The 21006-nt window shown below is 40.8% G+C and overlaps 1 protein-coding gene across 1 annotated transcript in view; it reads left to right on the forward strand.

The window, feature by feature from the left end:
* The window catches only part of LOC136857162 (uncharacterized), a 103824-nt gene that overhangs the window by 37375 nt on the left and 45443 nt on the right, over nucleotides 1–21006 (forward strand). The window contains exon 2 of the mRNA XM_067135593.2: nucleotides 15014–15221. Within this exon, the coding sequence (XP_066991694.2) occupies nucleotides 15015–15221 (207 nt within the window). The 5' untranslated portion in view covers nucleotide 15014. The remainder of the gene's footprint in view (nucleotides 1–15013; nucleotides 15222–21006) is intronic.

A 21006-nucleotide genomic window follows, 5' to 3' on the forward strand; every position in this document is an offset into this window, starting at 1 on the left:
CAAGGAGCGTATTAGCGTCCTTCCTCTGAACGTCATTCACCTTTAGAGACAACAGATCATTAACTCTATTTGCAAAGTGATACAGCCTGCCTTGCACACGCTTAATTTGATTAGGAGACGGATCGTTTTCATCAAAAAAGCTGACTACAGATGCTAGCCCAGTAATATTCTCGACGATCGTGGAAAGAGAATCATCAATTTCTTTCTCTCCCAAATTGGGGATGGAAATGGGCAAATCAAGGGACTCTCTAAGCTTGTTGGTGTCGATTGCAACCGTGCCTCCAGATTGCACATTTCTGATAGTTAACTCGTAGATCAACTCCTCTTTGCGCAAATAGTTAAGGAGGAGAACATCGCGAGGGCCGGGCATGATGACAGAACAATTTTGAAAAACTCAAAAAATTCCAGCAACTGAGAAAATTGTTAGAGTTCGAATCAAAGCAATGTTTAGCCGTCAAAAGGGGCTAAATTGAGACCCATTCAACCACGCTCTGCTACCACTTGTTACCGTGTTTTAGCGGTAGTTATGCGTAGAAGAAGGTGCGGGTGTGAATGGGTTTCAAGCTACGAAATTATAGTGCATGTAAAATTAATTTAAAATTTAACAAAGTTATATTTTCTTTTCAAAAACAAAGCAATAACAGACATGGCAGGTACAATGTAGCAAAACAAGGGGAGTTACAATATTTACAGGTTTTGGGCTTCACGCCCTGACTTCAGCGATCAGCTCAGTTTTACCACAAACACAAGTTTTAACAGAGGGGCAGAAAACCCCATTCATCCCTAGGAGCCCCTGGCTCCGAATTACACAGAAAAGCCTCCATGAGGCATATGACACTCCATTTCCAAAAGAGCGATCCGCTCTCAAAATTTAAGCCTCTCAAAGGCCACACCAAACTCTACCTTCAAGCTGTCCACTAAGGACGTATTCACAGGGGTAAAATACCCAACCTACTGAGGTCTATTACATGAAAAGAAGGTTGATTACCTGACCTCTAAAATAACAATTTGAGAGGAGGCTAACCGCACTCCTGATACACTTTGTTTAAGACCTACTTGGCACTAGGCCGTTAATACAAGGGCTAATCCCATACTACAGAGGTGACTTAAGAAAATAACAATTTACATTACATCACGGAAGAATGGGTTTGAGAAAATAAGTTCACCTCAAAACCATATGAGTGGGAACTCGAGAGGGTTAGCACTCTCTATCCCAGTATGTAGTTTAGAAGATAGGATAGGTACCAGTAGTCTTTACATTTTAAAGGAAGGTTACATGGTGGAAGGCCTAGAACCCGCCCCGAAAGTTAAACTGCTGAGCAAGCAAAGAAAGAAGTTATTACTTGGCCATTACCTTGTTGTAGACGCCGCCGAAGAAAGAGGCGCTTCCCGCCTCCTGCTATGTACTTAATACACTGAAAGATGGAACAGAAGTGGCCCCGAGACCCTAAAATCAGCAGTTTATATCCTCTCGCGGAAGATTCTAGGCGTTAGGGGAAAGAAAACACCCTCCCACAAAAATTTTATTGGCTAGGGAAAAGAAACCCCTACATAGAGGAAGAAGAAACACATTATTGGTGGAAAATTAATTAAAGAAATTCGGGATTGGCTAGATCCAAAATAAGGGGAAAAAGAGGGGTATACAGCCAACTTAAACAATGACAGAAAGAAATTTAACAAGGAACAAACTCTTGAAATAAAAATTTCTCCAACAAAATAGTTCTTTGATTCCGCACTAGGTCGCACTATTGTTGATCTTCAGTAGTGTCCTCTAGAAGAGAAAGTTCACACTTCTTACTTCAAGCGAAACAAAAACACATCAAAAATGACACAGTTCACAAACTCAAAAATTTCCAGGTAGTGACATCTTCTGAGAAATTAGTAGATTAATAGTGTAGATAAAGTTCAGACTTCCTCCAGAAGAGGAGTTTCAACTGGCGCAACTTTTAAATAAACAGAGTAGAGGTGTACCGCCCGGTACAATTATTATTATTATTATTATTATTATTATTATTATTATTATTATTAAGGGGCTGCCTGGCCGAGGCGGTAAAGGCTTGCTCTGTGCGTCCGGAAGGACGTGGGTTCGAATCCCCGTCAGGAAGTCGTAAAATGTAAGAAACGAGATTTCAGCTTCCGGAGGTGCATATGGCCCTGAGGTTCACTCAGCCTACACCAAAAATGAGTCAATTCCTGGGGGCAAAGGCGGCCGGGCGTAGAGCTAACCACTCTACCCCATCACGTGCCGAGGTTAACAATGGTGGAAGCCTTTACCTTCCACTCCTCCAAGGGCCAGCATGGCCTGTACGGAGGTGAGTTTGCTTTGCTATTATTATTGTTATTATGTGCGTATGGACCCAATGGATCACGCAAAGCTCTAACGATTTTGTTTTCTGAGTTGCCAAACAGCTCTCAACCTTACTCCGTGGATCCTTTTTCGTTCTTCTGTCCACTTTGCTCCAGTCTTCTTTTTCAATTCGTTCTCTGATTGCACTTTCCATCCGTTAATTATTTTTCTATAGAGGCTTCTGTCCGCGGTGTCAGTTGAGTTCATCTTGGCTTTTTCCAGATCCTTCTTCACTTCCAGATTATTATTATTATTATTATTATTATTATTATTATTATTATTATTATTATTATTATTATTATTATTATTATTTACAGATCGCTTTACGTCGCACCGACACAGTTAGGTCTTAAGGCGACGATGGGATAGGAAGGTGCTAGGAGTGGTAAGGAAGAGGCCATGGCCTTAGTTAAGGTACATTCCCAGCAATTGCCTCGTGTGAAAATGGAAACCACGGAGAACATTCTTCAGGGTTGCCGACAGTGGAGTTCGAACCCACTATCTCCTGAATTCAAGCTCACAGCTGCGCGCCCCTAACCGCACGGCCAAACGGCCAATGTGGTCGGTACCAATTAGAAGCAGTTTTCACTGTCTCCTTTTGTCATTATAGCTCAGTGATACTCTATGCTCGGGAGCTAAGATGCCACACGATACGTTGATTTTTCTTTCTGAGCCATAGTCATTTGGGACTACAATGTGGTAAGTATTGATTTGACGGCGACGCACTGAGCACTAGGAATGGAGTGGGAGAACATGCCTCCGAATTTATTACTATGTTAAATTTTCATGGCACGAGCAAAGAACAACAAGAGTAAAAGAAAATCAATGGTAGTAATATTATCCCGAGGCTGAGCACCTGATCACAACTCACGGATTCTTTCCTTGTATAGTCACTCGAAAAAAGAATGAGCTCATGATATTGCATGTTCCCCACATTTAATATTTTATCAGAATTTCAATTATTATCTTAATACAATTCACCTCCCGTTTTGATACAAGCATTGTGGATGCCCACAGCAAACACAGCTATAGGTAAAGTTGTTTGTGAGAAAAATGAAGCTGGAAAAACTCACAATCTAAATCTAAAAATAGCCTTCAAAATCCCTTAAGGGCTTTGGCCTCCTGCCTAAGCAGGGACTTCGCTCGATTATACTCGTTAGGTAAGCAGTCCTAAGAAGTGCGAAAACACCTTCTGATGAACTTGTCTTGCCTTTTTTTTACAAGTTGCTTTACGCCGCACCGACACAGATAAGGTAGATACTCTGTCGGTGCGACGTAAGGCAAATTTAAAAAAATACTCGGTGCGCAGAGGTAATCCTATCTATCGGAGATGTGGGGCAACAGAAGACAAAGCGCATCACAACAAACAATGGTCAATGTAATGTTATTGTTGATCAATTTTATGAGCTTTCTATATTGTAGGCCTTCACATGTAGTTTTCTTTTGACTCTGTAATATTAGGGCGTCTTATAAAATTATTTATAGCGTAGACTCTAAGTTTCTTATTCTCCGTCTTTACATATCGATTTTAATTACATTTTGTTTACCCATTTTTCTCGTGATTCGGCGCTGATATGGAGTTATTAACAAAAATCCAAATTCAAGAATATCTCTGTGATCCTAGCCGATACGATAACAATGTATAAGACATAAATTGTCGGAAATATAATACTATATAAATTGAGTTATATAGTATCGATAAGACCACTAATAACAAATATTACTGATAATTAAATTTTAGGGCTTACCCTAAACTACCATTTCACTCAGCATGAATACAATTACTTACGGCCTAGATTACAGCGACTTATTCCCCGACTTTGCATACCGATTTTCATTAAGATAGGGCTACTAATAACATAGATATTTGAGAATTAAATTTTAGGCCTTCCCCTAAACTACCATTTTTCTCAGCGTGAATACAATTATTTATGACGTAGATTGTAGCGACGTATTACCCAACTTCGCCTACTATTTTCGTTAAGATATGACCACTAATAACATAAATATTTGACAATTTTTAGGCCTTCCCCTAAACTACCATTTCTGTCGCCGTGAACACAATTATTTATGGTCCAGATTATACCGACTTTGCCTACCGATTTTCATTAAGATACGACCACGAATAACATAAATATTTGAGAATTAAATTTTTGGCCTTCCCCTAAACTACCATTTTACTCATCGTGACTAAAATTATGTATAGCTTAGATTATAGCGACTTATTCCCTGACTTTGCATACCGATTTTCATTAAATTCTATTCAGCCGTTTCCTCGTGATGCGTGTACAGACAGACAGACAGACAGACAGACAGACAGACAGACAGACAGACAGACAGACAGACAGACAGACAGACAGACAGACAGACAGACAGACAGACAGACAGACAGACAGACAGACAGACAGACAGACAGACAGACAGACAGACAGACAGACAGACATTACGGAAAATTAAAAAGTGCGTTTCCTTGTTACTGTGGACACGACTGATACAGAAATACCATCCCTTTTAAATTCTGAACAATGTACAGACAAAACTCTTATTTTATATTTTATATAGATTTACAAAGCATTGTCATCTACGTTTCTTTTTCACTTGCCTTATTGCAAGCGTTCTGACGGCTGCCAAGAAGAAGGTAGAGTCGCAACAGGGTGGTATGTGGTTTGCTAAGTTTGTCCCAGTACTGCATTCTATTATCAACCACAACAATGTGCGTATTCCCGAACTTGTTTTCCTGCACATAGCTCAAGCAAGCTTGTAGTTTCAAGTGACTGTTGAAATCGTGATCATAGCCACACGGCATCCAGATTTACGTGGAGACCAAACCCCGACATGTTCTTACCAAAACCCACATGAATTGGCCGCGATTGAAACCATGGCCACCTTGGTGAGAAACCAGTGACTAGACCACTTGGCTATCAAGCCCCCTCGCAAATAACTCCGTTGCAGGTGACATGAAAACCTTCAATGTGTTAGTGCGACTTTAAACCACTAGAAAACAAATGTTGTAATAGACTGCAATATTATATCACGCAGAGGGATGAAAAACTATGGTACATACGATTGAAGCCAGTACATTAAAGCTAATATTGTAAAAAAAAAAAAAAAAAAAAAAAAAAAAAACCAGAACGTAATTAGAAGGAAGGGATTCAGATGTAGAAATCACAATCAGAACTGGCACTGCAAGAAGTGTGCTTCTGAAATTAAAACATCTTGAATGATGCAACCACAGCCTTCCATTCGAAACTCGCTGGCGTGTTGTGTTAAGGGGTGCTAATTTACGATGTCGAAATATGTATGTTAATGGCTTTATCATAAACCTACTGCAGGTCTTTGAAATGGGGATGACCGAGCAAGTTGGCTACGTGGTTCGGCTCACGTGAGCTTGCATTCCGGAGATTGTGGGTTTGAACTCTACCGTCGGTAGCCCTGAAGATAGTTATTCGTGGTTTCACATTTTCACACCAGACAAAACTACAGCTTAATTGAATCGCTTCATTCAGAAAGGGCCTCGGTCCAAAACAGTCATTTTTCGGGCAAACATAAAAACATTCCCCAGTTGTAGCCCTTCAGGCAAGCAACTCATTGTTGAAAACATCCTAGGGACATGAGCTACGAATTTTAGGTAAATATAATAAAGTATGAGAATATTATATTCTTTATTTATTCCTAAAAATTACAATCCTTGTATTAATCATTATCCGGTCGATTAGATTATCAGTTTGCATTTTTCTACCACTACGAGCGCCAATGTGAGTCAATGCAGAATTTGACCTAAGGCCTTATAACTACATTCGGTGTGAGCATTTTTCAAAAAACGCCAGAGGGTATTGAACCAAGGAACATATTACAGAAAGGATTATGTAAATAAGTTAATTTGGCTAGGATTTTAATTAAAAAGAAGACGAGTAAAGAAACAAGCGATTTTAGGATGTTTTCCGGAACTGCATTTATGCAGGAAGTGATATTAGAATTTTTTTTTAGTTTGACAGAGAATCACAATTCGAAACGTTTCCGGACCCTTTAGCCCTTCAACTCTCAGTAAAATTGAAGAAAATGCTTAATTTTACGTGTTTCGTAGTACGGGGGAACCTTACACTGTCTGCTAAGACACGCTTTCAACATTAATAATACTTTGAACCAATATATCACCCAAATCACATTAAAAATAACTGAGCAAGTGGCCGTGCAGTTAGGGTCACACAGCTGTGAGCTTGCATTCGAGAGATAGTGGGTTCGAACACCACTGTCGGCAGCCCTGAAGGTAGTTTTCCGTGGTTTCCTATGTTCTCACCTGGCAAACGATAGGGCTGTACCTTAATTAAGGCCACGGCCACTTCCTTCCCAATCCTATCCCTTTCTTATCCCATCGTCGCCATAAGATCTGTCTGTGTAGGTGCGGTGTAAAACAAATTAAAAAAAGAAAAACATTTAAAATACGTACTTTAGGTAGGTTACAACTCAGTTATGGATTGTGTAAGAGCATGCAGATGTGCAGTTATGTAATTTCCATCTGGGGCTGTAAAATCCTCTGCACCTAGGCCCCTTCTGCACAAATCACAAATATTTATCGGCAAAGTGCAAAAATATTAGAAACATGTCAAGATTAACACAATCATGTATTTTAAAATGCTAATCAGATATATTAAATATGATTCACAGCTACAGTTATTAATTACTGTAAGCTCTGAACTTGCCTGAGTCCATGGACTGAGGCCCCATCTGAACAAATCACGAACATTTATAGGCTAACAATGAAAGTATTACAAAAATATCTGGGTTAACAGAATATTGTATTTTAAAATGTTAAGCAGTATAAAGTATGTTTCACAACTACAGTTATAAGCTGGAATGCCTGATTGGGGTATGCCTTACACAGCTATCAATAAATGGAGAAGTAACAATTGTAGTGGGATATTGTACCTAATCTCAGTGGCGCCAATTTTTTTTTGGGGGGGGGGGGGGTAGAAAGTACCGCTCACCAATGTCTTAGGGGGCAGAGTACTATTTTTCCTCCGCCCCATAAAAGTGGAATTTGGTAGTCTTCGCAGGCTGCTAAGGCGTTAAATCTGAAGAAGGTGGTAGATGGGTTTATATCAAGAAATGAGATTAGAAAGCGGGTATTCCTTCAGAGAACTACATTTCCCAGTGGAAACTGTACATGCCGTACATCTGGTAGTAGAGCTTTTCACATTTCGTATCATGAAATGCATTAATTGCGTGTGGCTATTTCTAGCCGAGTGCAGCTCTTGTAAGGCAGACCCTCCGGTGAGGGTGGGCGGCATTTGCCATGTGTAGGTAACTGCGTGTTAATGTGGTGGAGGATAGTGTTATGTATGTGTGGTGTGTGAGTTGCAGGAATGTTGGGGACAGCACAAACACCCAGCCCCCGGGCCATTGGAATTAACCAATGAAGGTTAAATCCCCGAACCGGCCGGGAATCGAACCCGGGACCCTCTGAACCGAAGGCCAGTACGCTGACCATTCAGCCAACGAGTCGGACATGAAATGCATAATATATCGGTACAGTAATAGGACATTTATTAAGAAAATGTTTTATGAAGCAAGTTCTATTTTTTTTACTTGTGGTTATTTTTGATCGCTCCCCATATAAAACATTCCTTTAAAATATTTGCTGTATTGATGAATCAAGTTTTATTTTTCTGTTTACTTGTGAATATTATTGAAAATTCCGTACATAAGACACGTTCAAAAATGCATTTGAGAAACAAACTCTATTGTTCTGATTTTTCTGTTTGTTTGTGAATATTGTTATTATGTAGAAATGTTTGCATTAATCGTTATTCCTTCTGTGTTCATGTTAATCATGCCCCCCTCCCCACATTAATTACCTAAAATCGGTGCGCCTGCCTAATCTGTTGTGGTTGAACAAAGTAATATATTACAATCAGTTACTAGTGTGTACATCCACCAATAGATTGCAGCATCCTGGTTTTATTGAGAACAGGCTTGAGTTTGTGACTGAGGGCCTTTTCCATTGAATGGTGCTCATCGACTCTTCGTTTGCTGACTGCCATGAAGCCGGACGGAAGCCCCTTCAGCATGAATACATGCATTTAGGAGTTTACAAAAGGCTGATATGAAAATGTTTCGTAAAAGGAAATGTGGACTGAGGCTCCATCTGGGAGAAGCGTTTCAATTGAGACCTTACCCGCCTTCTACCCAGTCCTAGCCTTTTCTTATCTCATCGTCACCAAAAGACCTATCTGTGTCGGTGCGACGTAAAGCAAATTAAAAAGAAAAGAAGTTCCCAAGACTCTGGAGTACTAATATAGATTTAACTTTCGCCTGTAATATTGTCGTCAATCTCTTACCATATTACCATGTTATCACTCACATTACGGACTCATTATACAGGTACACCCACTTTTCCTGGAAGATGTGTAAATAGGTCTACAATTAAGAAATGTCACCAGTAAAATATTAACACTATACTAACTAGATAGTTTACTGAGTGGACTGCTCGTTACGCCTATGGAGCCAAGCTCTGCATTCGGGAGATGCATGGGTTCGAATCCCACCGTCGGCTGTTCTGAGAATGGTTTTCTGTGGTTTACCATTTTCTCTTCCAGGCAAATCGCAAGACAGTTCCTATTCATAGGCCACAGCCGATTCCTTCAATCCCCTTATCCAATTTCATTCGCCATCATTAATTTTATCTTCATTAGCTCCTCGACTGAGGTTGACATCAGGAAGGGGATCCGGCCAGAAGAAATATGCCAGATAAATTCATATCACCTCATCCCCGACCCCGTATCAAGAAAAGGACTAAGGAGTAGACAGACAATACCTATCACCTGGTACGTATTCTACTCAAAACGTGGGGCCGTGACCCCGACACAGCACTGTTCGAATTTCCTTTTGATTTTAGAGGATGTAGGAGGATGCTGAGATGCTTCGAGTTTCTTAGGCTTGTTGTCTTCTTTCTTTCTCAATCCATTTTCGGTCAAGAATTGTTCTTTTCCTCGGATTCAGCGAGGAATCCCACCTCTAACGCCTCAAGGGTGGTGTCGTGGAACGTGACACTTTGGGTTGGGGATACAGCGGAAGAGGAGGACCAGTACCTCGCCCAGGCGACATCAGCTGCTCTGCTGAACAGGGGACCTTGTGGGGGGATGGGAAGATTGGAAGGGATAGATAAGGCAGAGGGAAGGAAGCGGCCATTGCCTTAAGATAGGTACCATCCCGGCATTTGCCTGGAGAAGAAGTGGGAAAATACGGAAAACCACTTGGAAGATGGCTGAGATGGGAATCGAACCCTCTTCTGTTCAGCTGACCTCTCGAGGTTGAGTGGGACCCGTTCCAGCCTTCGTTCCACTTTTCCAATTTCGTGGCAGAGCCGGGAATGGCAGCTAATCATACTAACCACTGCACCACAGATATGCCTGTTATACACCATCATTTTTTTCTTTCATTTCAGTACTTCACAAGACAAGCTGTCAAATCTTCTCAAAGTTCGTTCAACATTGCTGAAGGTTTGACAAGATTTGAAACGGTTTGGCAAGGTTCGATAACATTTTGTTTTAACATGGAGGAAAGACAAACAGAAGTTCTGGTTCTTGGACTAGCAGAGGGATATACTCTTAAAACGAAGAGAATCGTGCAACAAAACAATTTTCATGGGAAAAATTTTAATGCGGTTATTTCCAACATAATATATTCAATGCTTTTACTGCCATAACGTAATTTCCAGAGGTTATGTTATATTATATTTACTCACATTAATTGAATAAGAAATATAGCAATGCAACGGAAATTCATGTTATTACATGAAAACCTATTAGGAATTCCATAATCTTTCTTTATTAGTGCCAGAAGTACCAACTTTCTTTCTTCTTCTTCTTTTTTCTACCGCTTATCCCACACCTGTGGGGTCGCGGGTGCGAACTGTGTCGCACATGTGGATTTGGCCCTGTTTTACGGCCGGATGCCCTTCCTGACGCCAACCCTATATGAAGGGATGTAATCACTATTGCGTGTTTCTGTGGTGGTTGGTAGTGTATTGTGTTGTGTGAATATGAAGAGGAAAGTGTTGGGACAAACACAAACACCCAGTCCCCGGGCTAGAAGAATTAATCAGAGACGATTAAAATCCCCGACCCGGCCGGGAATCGAACCCGGGACCCTCTGAACCGAAGGCCAGTACGCTGACCGTTCAGCCAACGAGTCGGACCCAGAAGTACCAACTTTACATACAGATATTTAAAAAACATGATATCTATATTCCTACTATACAAATATACAGGTCTATTATACAAACAATCACAGATAAAGCAACGATTCGAGAGGTAGATGAATCTTGCCCAGTATTGGGCGACGTCAATAACGTTGGGGGAAGCCGCAATCAATTCTTTGATAGTGCACATTCAAAGACATAAAACACACTGATATATATGTTGGATCGTCTGCTGCTCTCCGCAATCACAAAGTGATGAATCGCTTGAGGAACCCCACTTCTGCAAATTTACTTTTGTTCTGCCGATTTCTGCATGGAGTCTGTTAAGGGCTTTCCGGATTGTCCACTTCTCCTGGTGTCCACATGGAAGACTTTCTTTTGGCTCTATCCAGTTGGAAAGGTGGTTGATTCTTTCCACGTTTGGATCCTAGCATTCTCTGCTTTCCCCTCAATCTTAAATGATGTGCGGAGAAAACGTTTTCTAGATTTTATCCCCTGTGGTATCCATAGAGAGGATGTGCTTCTGAAGTAGATGATTGATGTCTTTCTTTGTTAGCTGCTTCCCTACGGATCTCACCGGGAGCAATACCAGCTAAAAGTTGGATCTTCTCAATGGGTGTAGGTTTCAAGCATCCAGTAATGATCGTGCAACTTTTGTTGAGAGCGGCGTCGACCTGCTTTGTATGGGCTGACCTGTACCAAACCGGATAGGCATATTCTCCAGCAGAGTAGCATAGAGCTAGAGCTGATCTAATTGTTTGCGGTTGTGTTCCCCAACTTGTTCCTGACAATTTGCGTAGAATGTTGTTTCTAGCAACTATCTTTTGTTTTAAGTTTCGGCAATGTTTCTTATATGTTAATGTGTGATCCAGCATAACTCCCAGGTGCATTGGTGTAAACCAGTGTTCCAGTAAGTTCCCTTTCCATAGTACTTTGAGTTTCTGAGAGGCTTCTGCATGCCGCAGATGGAACGCACAAATTTGAGTCTTAGATGGATTTCGTTTCAGTTGGTTTTTCTCATAATAGGTACCAAGCTTTTCTAATGCAGCAATTAAAGAGATCTCTGCTTCATCAAAGGTATCAGTTTGAGTAGAAAGTGCAAGGTCATCGGCATAGATAAAGCTTTTAGTATTTTCTGGTAATGGCCGGACGTTAGTGTAATTGTTGAAAAGAATAGATGCCAGTACACTGCCTTGAGGTAGTCCATTCCTTTGATTTCTCCATCTGCTTCGGCGTCCTTGGAGTTAAACAAAAAGCGACGATTTTTCAGGAAAGTAGCCATCATCTTGGTTACCTTGATGTCTGTAATCATTCCATAAAACTTGTGTAATAATACCCTGTGATTTATTGTATCGTAGGCGGTTGAGAGATCCACAAAAGCCACCCCAGTGATCTTCTTCATTTCAAATCCGTCCTCATTGGGCTGGGTTAGAAATAGAATCTGTGTTGTGCAACTGTGCAGCTCTTTCCTGGGCAGACCATATTGATGAGGGATTAGGAACTACTCCCATTAAGCGACTGAGCAACATTTTTTCCCATTATTTTGTATAAGTGGTAGAGTGATGAGGGTAGGTCTGAAATTTTTGGGGTTCGTAGGTTCCTTTCCAGGTTTCAGAAATGCGATCACTCTGGATTTTTTCTATATTAATGGAATTTTCAGGGAAGTAAAACAGTTGCTAAAGAAGCAAAGGTGGATCATTCCTTCTATTTAATATTGTATATTTCTCTATTCAATACGGAAAAATCATGACATTTTTAACTTTAAAAATTGCTGAAGAAGTTCAAAAGCCATGCCTGTTTGGTTGAACTGAAGTGTTTTATTTGCTCAATAATAATAATAATAATAATAATAATAATAATAATAATAATAATAATAATAATAATAATAATAATAATAATAATAATAATAATAATAATAATAATAATAATAATAATTGTTCCGGGGTTATCTGTGGAACGCAGAGGTGAAAGAAGGTGCCGGGGTGAATGGGTCTAACTACAAAGCCGAGATATGAATTAAAATTTCATTAAAGGTTATATTTTCGAAAATGGAAAAACTTAACAATTTTCAGCATAGAATTTCAAAATTTAACAAAAAACAACAAGTCAACAAATAACCGACAATCAGGTACAAGACCAGGAAAAGCCAAGATTCAGAACAATTCTAGGCCTTTACGCCCCTCGCTTTACAATTCCCTTGAGCTCCTAGCTCGAATATACCCAGCACAACACTTTCAAGGGCAGAAAACCCCTTCATTCAAGGAGCACCTGCTCCAAATTACAATATCAGGCCTCCCAGAGGCACTTTTACCACACAAGAAAAGAGCTGACACGCTCTCAGTTTTTCAAGCCTCTTCAAGGCAATAGCAGACTTTACAATTGCTTGCCAACAAGGCACAACTTACAAAAATGAAACCGGGGTACCTCGTACCCAACCTACTGGGCCTTAGAAAAAGAACAGGTTAAGTAAATGGCCCGAAAAACCAAAATGAATGGAGGCGAGTGTTTGCACTCCTACACATGCACTCTTAAAACCTAAAAGGCACTAGGCCTATGACACAGGGGCTATTCCCAACCTATGGAGGTGACCCGTATAAGAAAGAAATTTAAACATTACGGAAAAGAAAAATTCAGTTACCAAAACGTAGTCACCTCAAACCAAAATAAAGGGGAGCTCGAGAGGGTAAATCACTCTATATCCCCGAATTACAGTTACAAATTTAATTCAGTTTTTACATAAGCTGGCAGAAAATTACATATTTAAGAAATTAGGTTACATAGTAAAGGTTTCAGACCTTTCCCGCGGGTTAAACTGCTGAGCTAGCAAGAAATAAAGATGTTAAAAGGCCATTACCTTACAGAAGACCTGCTGCCTGATGAAAGAGGCACCTCCCGCCTCCTGCTACTCGTCCATACACTAGGTTAGATGTTAATCAAGTGGCCACGAGACGTGAAAATCAGCAGTTTATAAACCCTCGGGAAAGGTTCGAGACCTTTCATTAATAATCAAGCCACGCCCTCTTACTTTATTGGTCAATCTTGAAGGTATACTCCAAGTCGAAGAAGAAATACATGATTGGTGGGAAATTAATTACAGAAATTCGGGATTGGCTAAATTCAAAACTGGCGGAAAGAAAAGATAAATATTGCCAACCTACAAACGAATGAACGAAATTTAGTAAAAAAAAAACTTATGAGTACAGAATTTCTTCAAAAACGTTCCTTTACTTCGCACCAGGGTGCATGATCATAGTTTTTTAGCAGAGACATCTATGAGAGAATGTTCATACTTCTTGCTAAACGGGAAACAAAACAAGTAGAAAGGTACACAGTTCAGGAAACTTCACCAGAACAAAAAATTTTAGTGGCGCCATCTTCAGAGAAAATTTATAAGTTAGTCCAGTTTTAAGTTCAGAGTTTCTCCTGTAGAGGAGGTTTTATTGGCGCAAGATTTAAACGTGCGGCGTAAAGGTGTACCTCCTGCTACAATGATAATAATAATATGCGAAGGTCGTCGTAAATCGAAGATTGCTGACAGTATTTACTTATAGGTTACCACACGGTGAGAAACATAAAAGATGTCCATTTCCTTGAGATATTTATCTTGCGATCTCCTCGTATGATGCCGTTTTATTGTGGTACTCGTCGGAGTCTAATGAATATAGACAGGAATGCGCCTCTAACTTAACAATTAATGTACACACAACATCCCTCGGTAGCCTCCATGGCTCAGGCGGCAGCGCGCCGGCCTCTCACCGCTGGGTTCCGTGGTTCAAATCCGTGTCACTTCATGTGAGATTTGTGCTGGACAAAGCGGAGGCGAGGCAGGTTTTTCTCCGGGTACTCCGGTTTTCCCTGTCAACTTTGAGTCCATCAATATTCTCCAATATCATTTCATTTCATCTTTCAGTCACTAATCATTGCCCCAGAGGAGTGCGACAGGCTTCGGCAGCCGACACAATTCCTATACTCGCCGCTAGATGGAGGCTTCATTCATTTCATTCCTGACCCGGTCGAATGACTGGAAACAGGCTGTGGATTTTTCTACTGTACAACATCCCTCAGTCATGAAGAGGAAGCTAATTTTGTTGTATTGATTCCCAACATTCCCAGCGGCCTAGCATACACCGCTGATACTCAAATTCCATTGATCTATTCTGTCAAAGACTTGGCAATTCTTTGATCGATTAGAACATGTTCTAATTTCAAGATATTTGAATATTTCTCAAGTATTGAAAGCGATTTGACAAGTAAACATTTTAAGTATTGAAATGTCTTGTGAAGTCATGAATGTGACAAAAAATTGATCGTGTACAACAGGCTTTAGCGAGTCACAGGGGGTACGCGGGTTGAAAACTATTGTGAGCCCCTGGCTGAGTCGCAGCGCGCTCGTCCATGGAGGCGTGTTTGCAAGAAAATTTTGGACCATATTTATTTTTACGAAATGCCTTAATATTCTGTTGTAGGATGGAGTTGGACAGAACACCGTCCGCCCCTCTAGAAGAGCCGGTCACCACCAGGGATCTGCCCCTCACCAGGGCGCTGAACAAAGACAAGTGGCGCATCAAGGAGCGGGTAAAAGCCCCCAGCATTCTACAGTGTATATTCGGACAGAGGAATTGCGCGCGTTCAGTCTACTACTTCACTACTGGCCGGAAGGTGGACAAGAACAAGGTGACTGCATTATAATCATTATAGAATAAGTCTTAGACTTATCACAGTTTCTGGGTATGTTATAATTAGATATCAGATATGTATGCAAATTAATATTTTATTTGCCGGTATGTATAGTTCCAAACTCCACAAGGAAGTGAGTTTGAAGGTGAAATTGGACGAATTATTAAGTTTAATAGTGCATATACACTGAGTGGCCAAAAGTAATAGGAAGGCACTGAATGTGATGTTAATAACGAGTTGCTCCTCCGCGAGCCCTCAAAACGGCAGAAGTATGGTGAGCCATCGACTCTACAAGGTGTTTGAATCGTTCTTGAGGGATCTGGACCCACGCATCGTGCACTGCTACCCGCAATAGGTCTTGTGTATCTGGTGCAGTGTTCATGGAGCGTACACCAGTATCGACAGCATCCAATACATGCTCGATTGGATTAAGATCGGGAGATCTGGAGGGCCATTCCAGGGTCGTAAATTCACTGGAGTGCTCCTCCAGCCACCTGCGTGCTACCACAGAGCGGTGACATGGCGCATTTTCCTTTTGAATCATGGCATTTACATCAGAGCACTAGGGCCAGAAAGGGATGCAGATGGTCGGAAGGAATGTCCACATAATGTGCACCTGTCAGCGATCCCTGCAGTCGGACAATGGGGCCTAATTGTGACCATGAGAACGCCGCCCAGACCAGAACTGAGCCACCTCCTGCCTGGACACAACCTTGTTGACATGCAGGATCCATAGCTTCATGGAGTATACGCCACACTCTCACGCGCCAATCAGCTCGATACAACTGGAACCGGAATTCATCAGACCATACCACCCACCGCCACTATTCCATGGTCCATTGCTGATGTTCGCGGCTCTATGCACGTCGTTGAGTTCTGTGTCGAGATGTCAGCAAAGAGGCATGAGTTGGCCATCGGCTGGTGAAGCCTATGCGGTGCAGTTGACTCCTTACCGTCCTGGTAGAAATGGATTCCTGACTCCCAACATTCAATTGGGCGGTGATCTGACTCACAGTACCCCGTCGAGCGCCCAGTATGTTTCTACATAATGATGTTCAAGATCCACCCTCGACACTGTTGACCTCGGGCACCCGAATTCGGGTGTAATCGCCGCATTGCTATGACCCATGCTCCGTGCGCGATGATCATCTCATGTTCAAAGTCGGTTAACTCGCGACGTGTTGCCATCTTCACTACACTAGTGTCCCAGACTGCTCAGCTACGCCGCAGCTAGCCGCAACGCTTAGGGGTCATATACGGCACAGTTTCTAATGGGGCACCCCTTCCCGTGACTTTTGGCCACTCAGTGTATATGCATATTTGTATATATCTGAGATAAGTGCATACATTTCAAATTTCAGATTTATTGTGCATGTTTTCGACTTTAATTATGCACGTGTTTTACAAGCGGTCTTCAAGAAAATGTAAAGTAATAAATGCCATGAACTTTGCGATTACAAGAATGATTTCAAGGAAAATCAAGACAAGACCAACCGGATGGGCCCCGAATTCTAGTACTGTCCCATCACATCCGTCGATCTAGAGAGATCATTCTCCGCATTGAAGCTAATTTTAACAGATAAACGCCACAGATTTATCCATGAAAACTTGGTGAAGAATAAAGAGGAATTTGTATTTAAGTGTGTTTCTTCACGTTTGTGTTTTCCTACACGGTTTTCTTACAGCCATGCTAATTATGATTTAACATGTGTATTGATTAATACACTGTGGCCCAGTTTCTTCAACGAATGTTAAGTGTTAACACTGCTGTTAAGGAGACTTCACACATAATTTAAACAAAATGGTCGTCTCATCAAGAATTGTTAGCTCTAACAAATTGTTAATACTTGTGTTAAATTAAAATGGCTGCAGCCCTGTGTTAAACCTCTTAACAACTGCTAAAATGTCAAAATGAAGGCATGAAGAAGACGTAAGTTTGAAGCTTCTCTGATGTATGAAGACTATTTATAAACTGAAGAAGACAAATAACAACCCATACTAAGAAAAAACGACTTTTTAGACTTGTCAGAAGAAAGATTTCTACAAAGATACTAATTACCAAACCCATAATGAACAAGGTACTAGATGAAATTGAAAATAGGTTGGAGTTTCCAACAGATTGAAACTTATCAGTGTCTCCAGTGGATAATAGTTTTTATAAGGAGAGGTCAGACCCTGCGTCCAATCGTTAACGTGCTAATAAATGTACCCGTTGGGGGACACTCAACAGTAACTCGTGTATAAGGGTTTAGGTCAATACGCTTTCGTTTTCGAAAAAACTGAGGACAAGTGTCGTGAGGCAGGATCCACTTCGGACCAAGTGGAGGTGATAGAACACTTAAAGGCGAATACATTTCACTTAAACATGTTAGGTCCGCAACCTAATAATTTCCGAAAAATTGATGAATCCACAGATTCCAATGCAGAGCGCATATACTTGAAGAGCGCTTTATGTAATGAAACAAAAGACGCTCACTGCCAAACGCGTTCAGAAATTTCACGGAAATGTTTTAATTTGTCTTTAACAATTGTTTCTTAACAAGTGTTGGAAATGTGTTCGTGAAACAGGGGATTTTTAACCGAAGTGTTAAAATAATAACAGTTGTTAGTTAACATTTGCTAAGTCAAATTTAACACAGAGTTGGAGAAACCGGGTCTGTGTCTTATATGGCAGACGTATGCATATGTTTTAACAGTGAACACTAAGAGATACGTCTCACAAACTATGCACGGATTGTTTGTGCCAGTGGAACAGCTGCAGCTGTAAGTAGAGTGCGTTTTTTTTTGCTTTTCATTCAATTGTTTATTCATGATCATGATTTTACAGTATATTGGTGTGACAGAATTGCGTTAGTCTAGTAAAAGAGTGTTACATTTACATTTCATAATTAGTGTTTAATAGCATGAAAATAAGTGCATATTTCACCACTTTTTGCAGCATAGTTGCATGCTTATATCGGTGATTTATCTTTCTTTCTTTCTCAATCTGTTTACCCTTTAGGGTTGGTTTTTCCTTCGGATTCAGCGAGGGATCCCATCTCTACCGCCTCAAGGGCAGTGTCCTGGAGCTTCAGACTCTGGGTCGGGAGGTACAACTGGGGAGAATAACCAGTACCTCGCCCAGGCGGTCTCACTTGCTGTGCTGAACAGGGGCCTTGTGAAGGGATGGGAAGATTGGAAGGGATAGACAAGGAAGAGGGAAGGAAGCGGCCGTGGCCTTAAGTTAGATACCATCCCAGCATTTGCCTCGAGGAGAAGTGGGGAAACCACGGAAAACCCCTTCCAGGATGGCTGAGGTGGGAATTGAACCCACCGCAACTCAGTTGACCTCCCGAGGCTGAGTGGACCCCGTTCCAGCCCTCGTACCACTTTTCAAATTTCGTGGCAGAGCCGGGAATCAAACCCGTGCATCCGGGGTTGGCAGCTAATCACACTACCCACTACACCACAGAGGCGGACTTGGTGATTTATACAGCATATAAATCCGATATCTAGTTATAAGAAGACCTTGTATTTTAGGCAAAAACCTATTTTGTTCCTGAAGAGATAATTTAAAATGAAGTTATTTACACTTTTCAATTATTTATAAGTTTATAGTGCCTAAAATGCCTAAACTATTGCTAGAACTTGTTATTGCCTATATTCCTATAATTCATATGTTTATTCCTAAATCAATTAAAAGACAAACTTAAAATCGGAAAACTGTAAACCACACTTCCCGGAAGTCTTTTAGTAACCTCCTGCAATAAACACGCCCGTAGTCTGTATGTCACAGTCTCCATTGACCTGCTGGAAACAAAACTCTTCATTTCGTTCTGTGGGAATTTTGCAATGTTTACATTTGTTCAGTGGTGAATTTTGCCAAAAGCGTCAGCTTCCAAGTTGTCTTTAAACAGTAATTCAAGAGTGTCCTCATTTCACATCGGATGATAAAATAATATTCAGTGACGTTTGCAGCAAAGATGTGAGGGAAATTTGTTATATTTCCCGTAACGAGTCATTCCTTTAGCAAATAGAATTTTTAATTTATTGAGTGGCTCAGACGGTTGAGGCGCCGATCCTGGCTCATTGTCAGTCCCGTGGTATTTGAAGGTGCTGGAGTACGTCACCCTCGCGTAGGTAGATTTACTGGCACGTAAAGGAACTCTTGAGGGACTAAATTCCGGTACCTCGGCGTCTCTGAAAACCGTAAAAGTAGGTAGTGTGACGTAAAGCTAATAACATTATTATTGAAGCTGCCTATAATCTGTTTTTAAAACCTATTTTTTCATATTTGAGAGCCTATTTAGGCACTTAAAACAACACTTTAGCACCTAAAATTCCGAGGTATACTTATAACATTTTCCTCCATGGCAGGAAGATTGAAAAGACCTAATGTTTACACAATATCTTGAATATTTTCTATTTTATCTGGTTTTACTTTAAGGTTTTTAAGGTTTTCAGTCTGTTGAACACGAATATACAGTTATACTTTGAACAATTAATTGTTCATTTTTACAGGAACCGGTATTGTATAGTGTTCTAAATGTTAAATACTTTTTTAAATATTTTTGTTATTGGTTTAACGTTGTACTAACACAACGAAGGGTTTAGGAGAGGGAAGGAAGCGGAATATACAGCTCCCAGCATTTTCCTGGAATGAAAATTGGAAATAATGATAAACCATCTTCAGGGCTGCTGACGGTGTGATTTGAACTCACCATCTCCCGAATCCAAGCTCACAGCTACGCGACCCAGACCGCACGGCTATCTCGGTCGGTGGGTAAATCTCTTATTACGACATATAACGTTATAACGTCCTCTTGGTAGAATGTATAACTCTTTATCTTCTTTCTAAAGTATTTTTTCTCCATTTCATGCTTTCTAACAACGTATAGACTACGTCTTCTACCATGAACATTTTCAATGTGTCTACATCAAACATACCATGCACCCCGTATTTGATGTGTATGCAAGGAGGTATCCTCTGTCTGTCATCGTGGTCGTCTGAAAGCATGACATTCGTCATGCTGAAATGGAAGACTGCCGAGGGGCTCTGAGTTTGGGTGGGTGAGCTGGCGGGGGATGTTGAGTTTGGCCCACGGTCAGTGATGTCCATAAAAAGGTGGGTTGAGTTGGGCCCAGGGTCAGTTCGGAGTGCGGGTCGAATTGCCCCCCATGGAGCTGCCCCCAGTAGTCACAACTTTTGGAAATCGATTAAAATATACAGTTACAACAATAGGTTTAGGAAATCCGTTAAAATATACAGTTAAAATAAGTTTTGATTGTGGTGCAGAGTCCGTACTCAAAACTAGGTTAGGTTAGGTTTAGTTAATGAGTAATGCTTTAATCAAAAATGAATTTAAAAAAACCTTATTTCATGTTTGTTAAAAGGGCGTTTTAATTAAGACGTCATTATGGTAATCATTGAGTGGGGATGTAATAATTTCAATGCTTTTAATTGTTACTAAAATGTAATTTTGATGCTAGTTAATATTAAGGAGATTCAAATGAAAACGAGCTGCCGAACATTAACAAATGGAGACACCTACTCAACTGAACAGGGGCGCAACTAGACCCCGACTCTTCGAGGATCAACGGTGATACGCAGGGGAATGTTTTAACTGTGGGCCCAATTCGACCTCTTACAGTACTTCTGCCAGTTTCCTAACTTGTTTCTTCTTCAAAGATATTGGCGACCACATGCACAGTCCGAGCAGAGTCGACAGTAAGTAGCCCTGTCCACTCCTTTATATTGTGTAGCCACTACATCCTTCTTCGCCCTTTTCCTATTTTACCTTCG

Source organism: Anabrus simplex, chromosome 1 (assembly GCF_040414725.1).
Source record: "Anabrus simplex isolate iqAnaSimp1 chromosome 1, ASM4041472v1, whole genome shotgun sequence".
NCBI classification, from domain to species: Eukaryota; Metazoa; Arthropoda; class Insecta; order Orthoptera; family Tettigoniidae; genus Anabrus; species Anabrus simplex.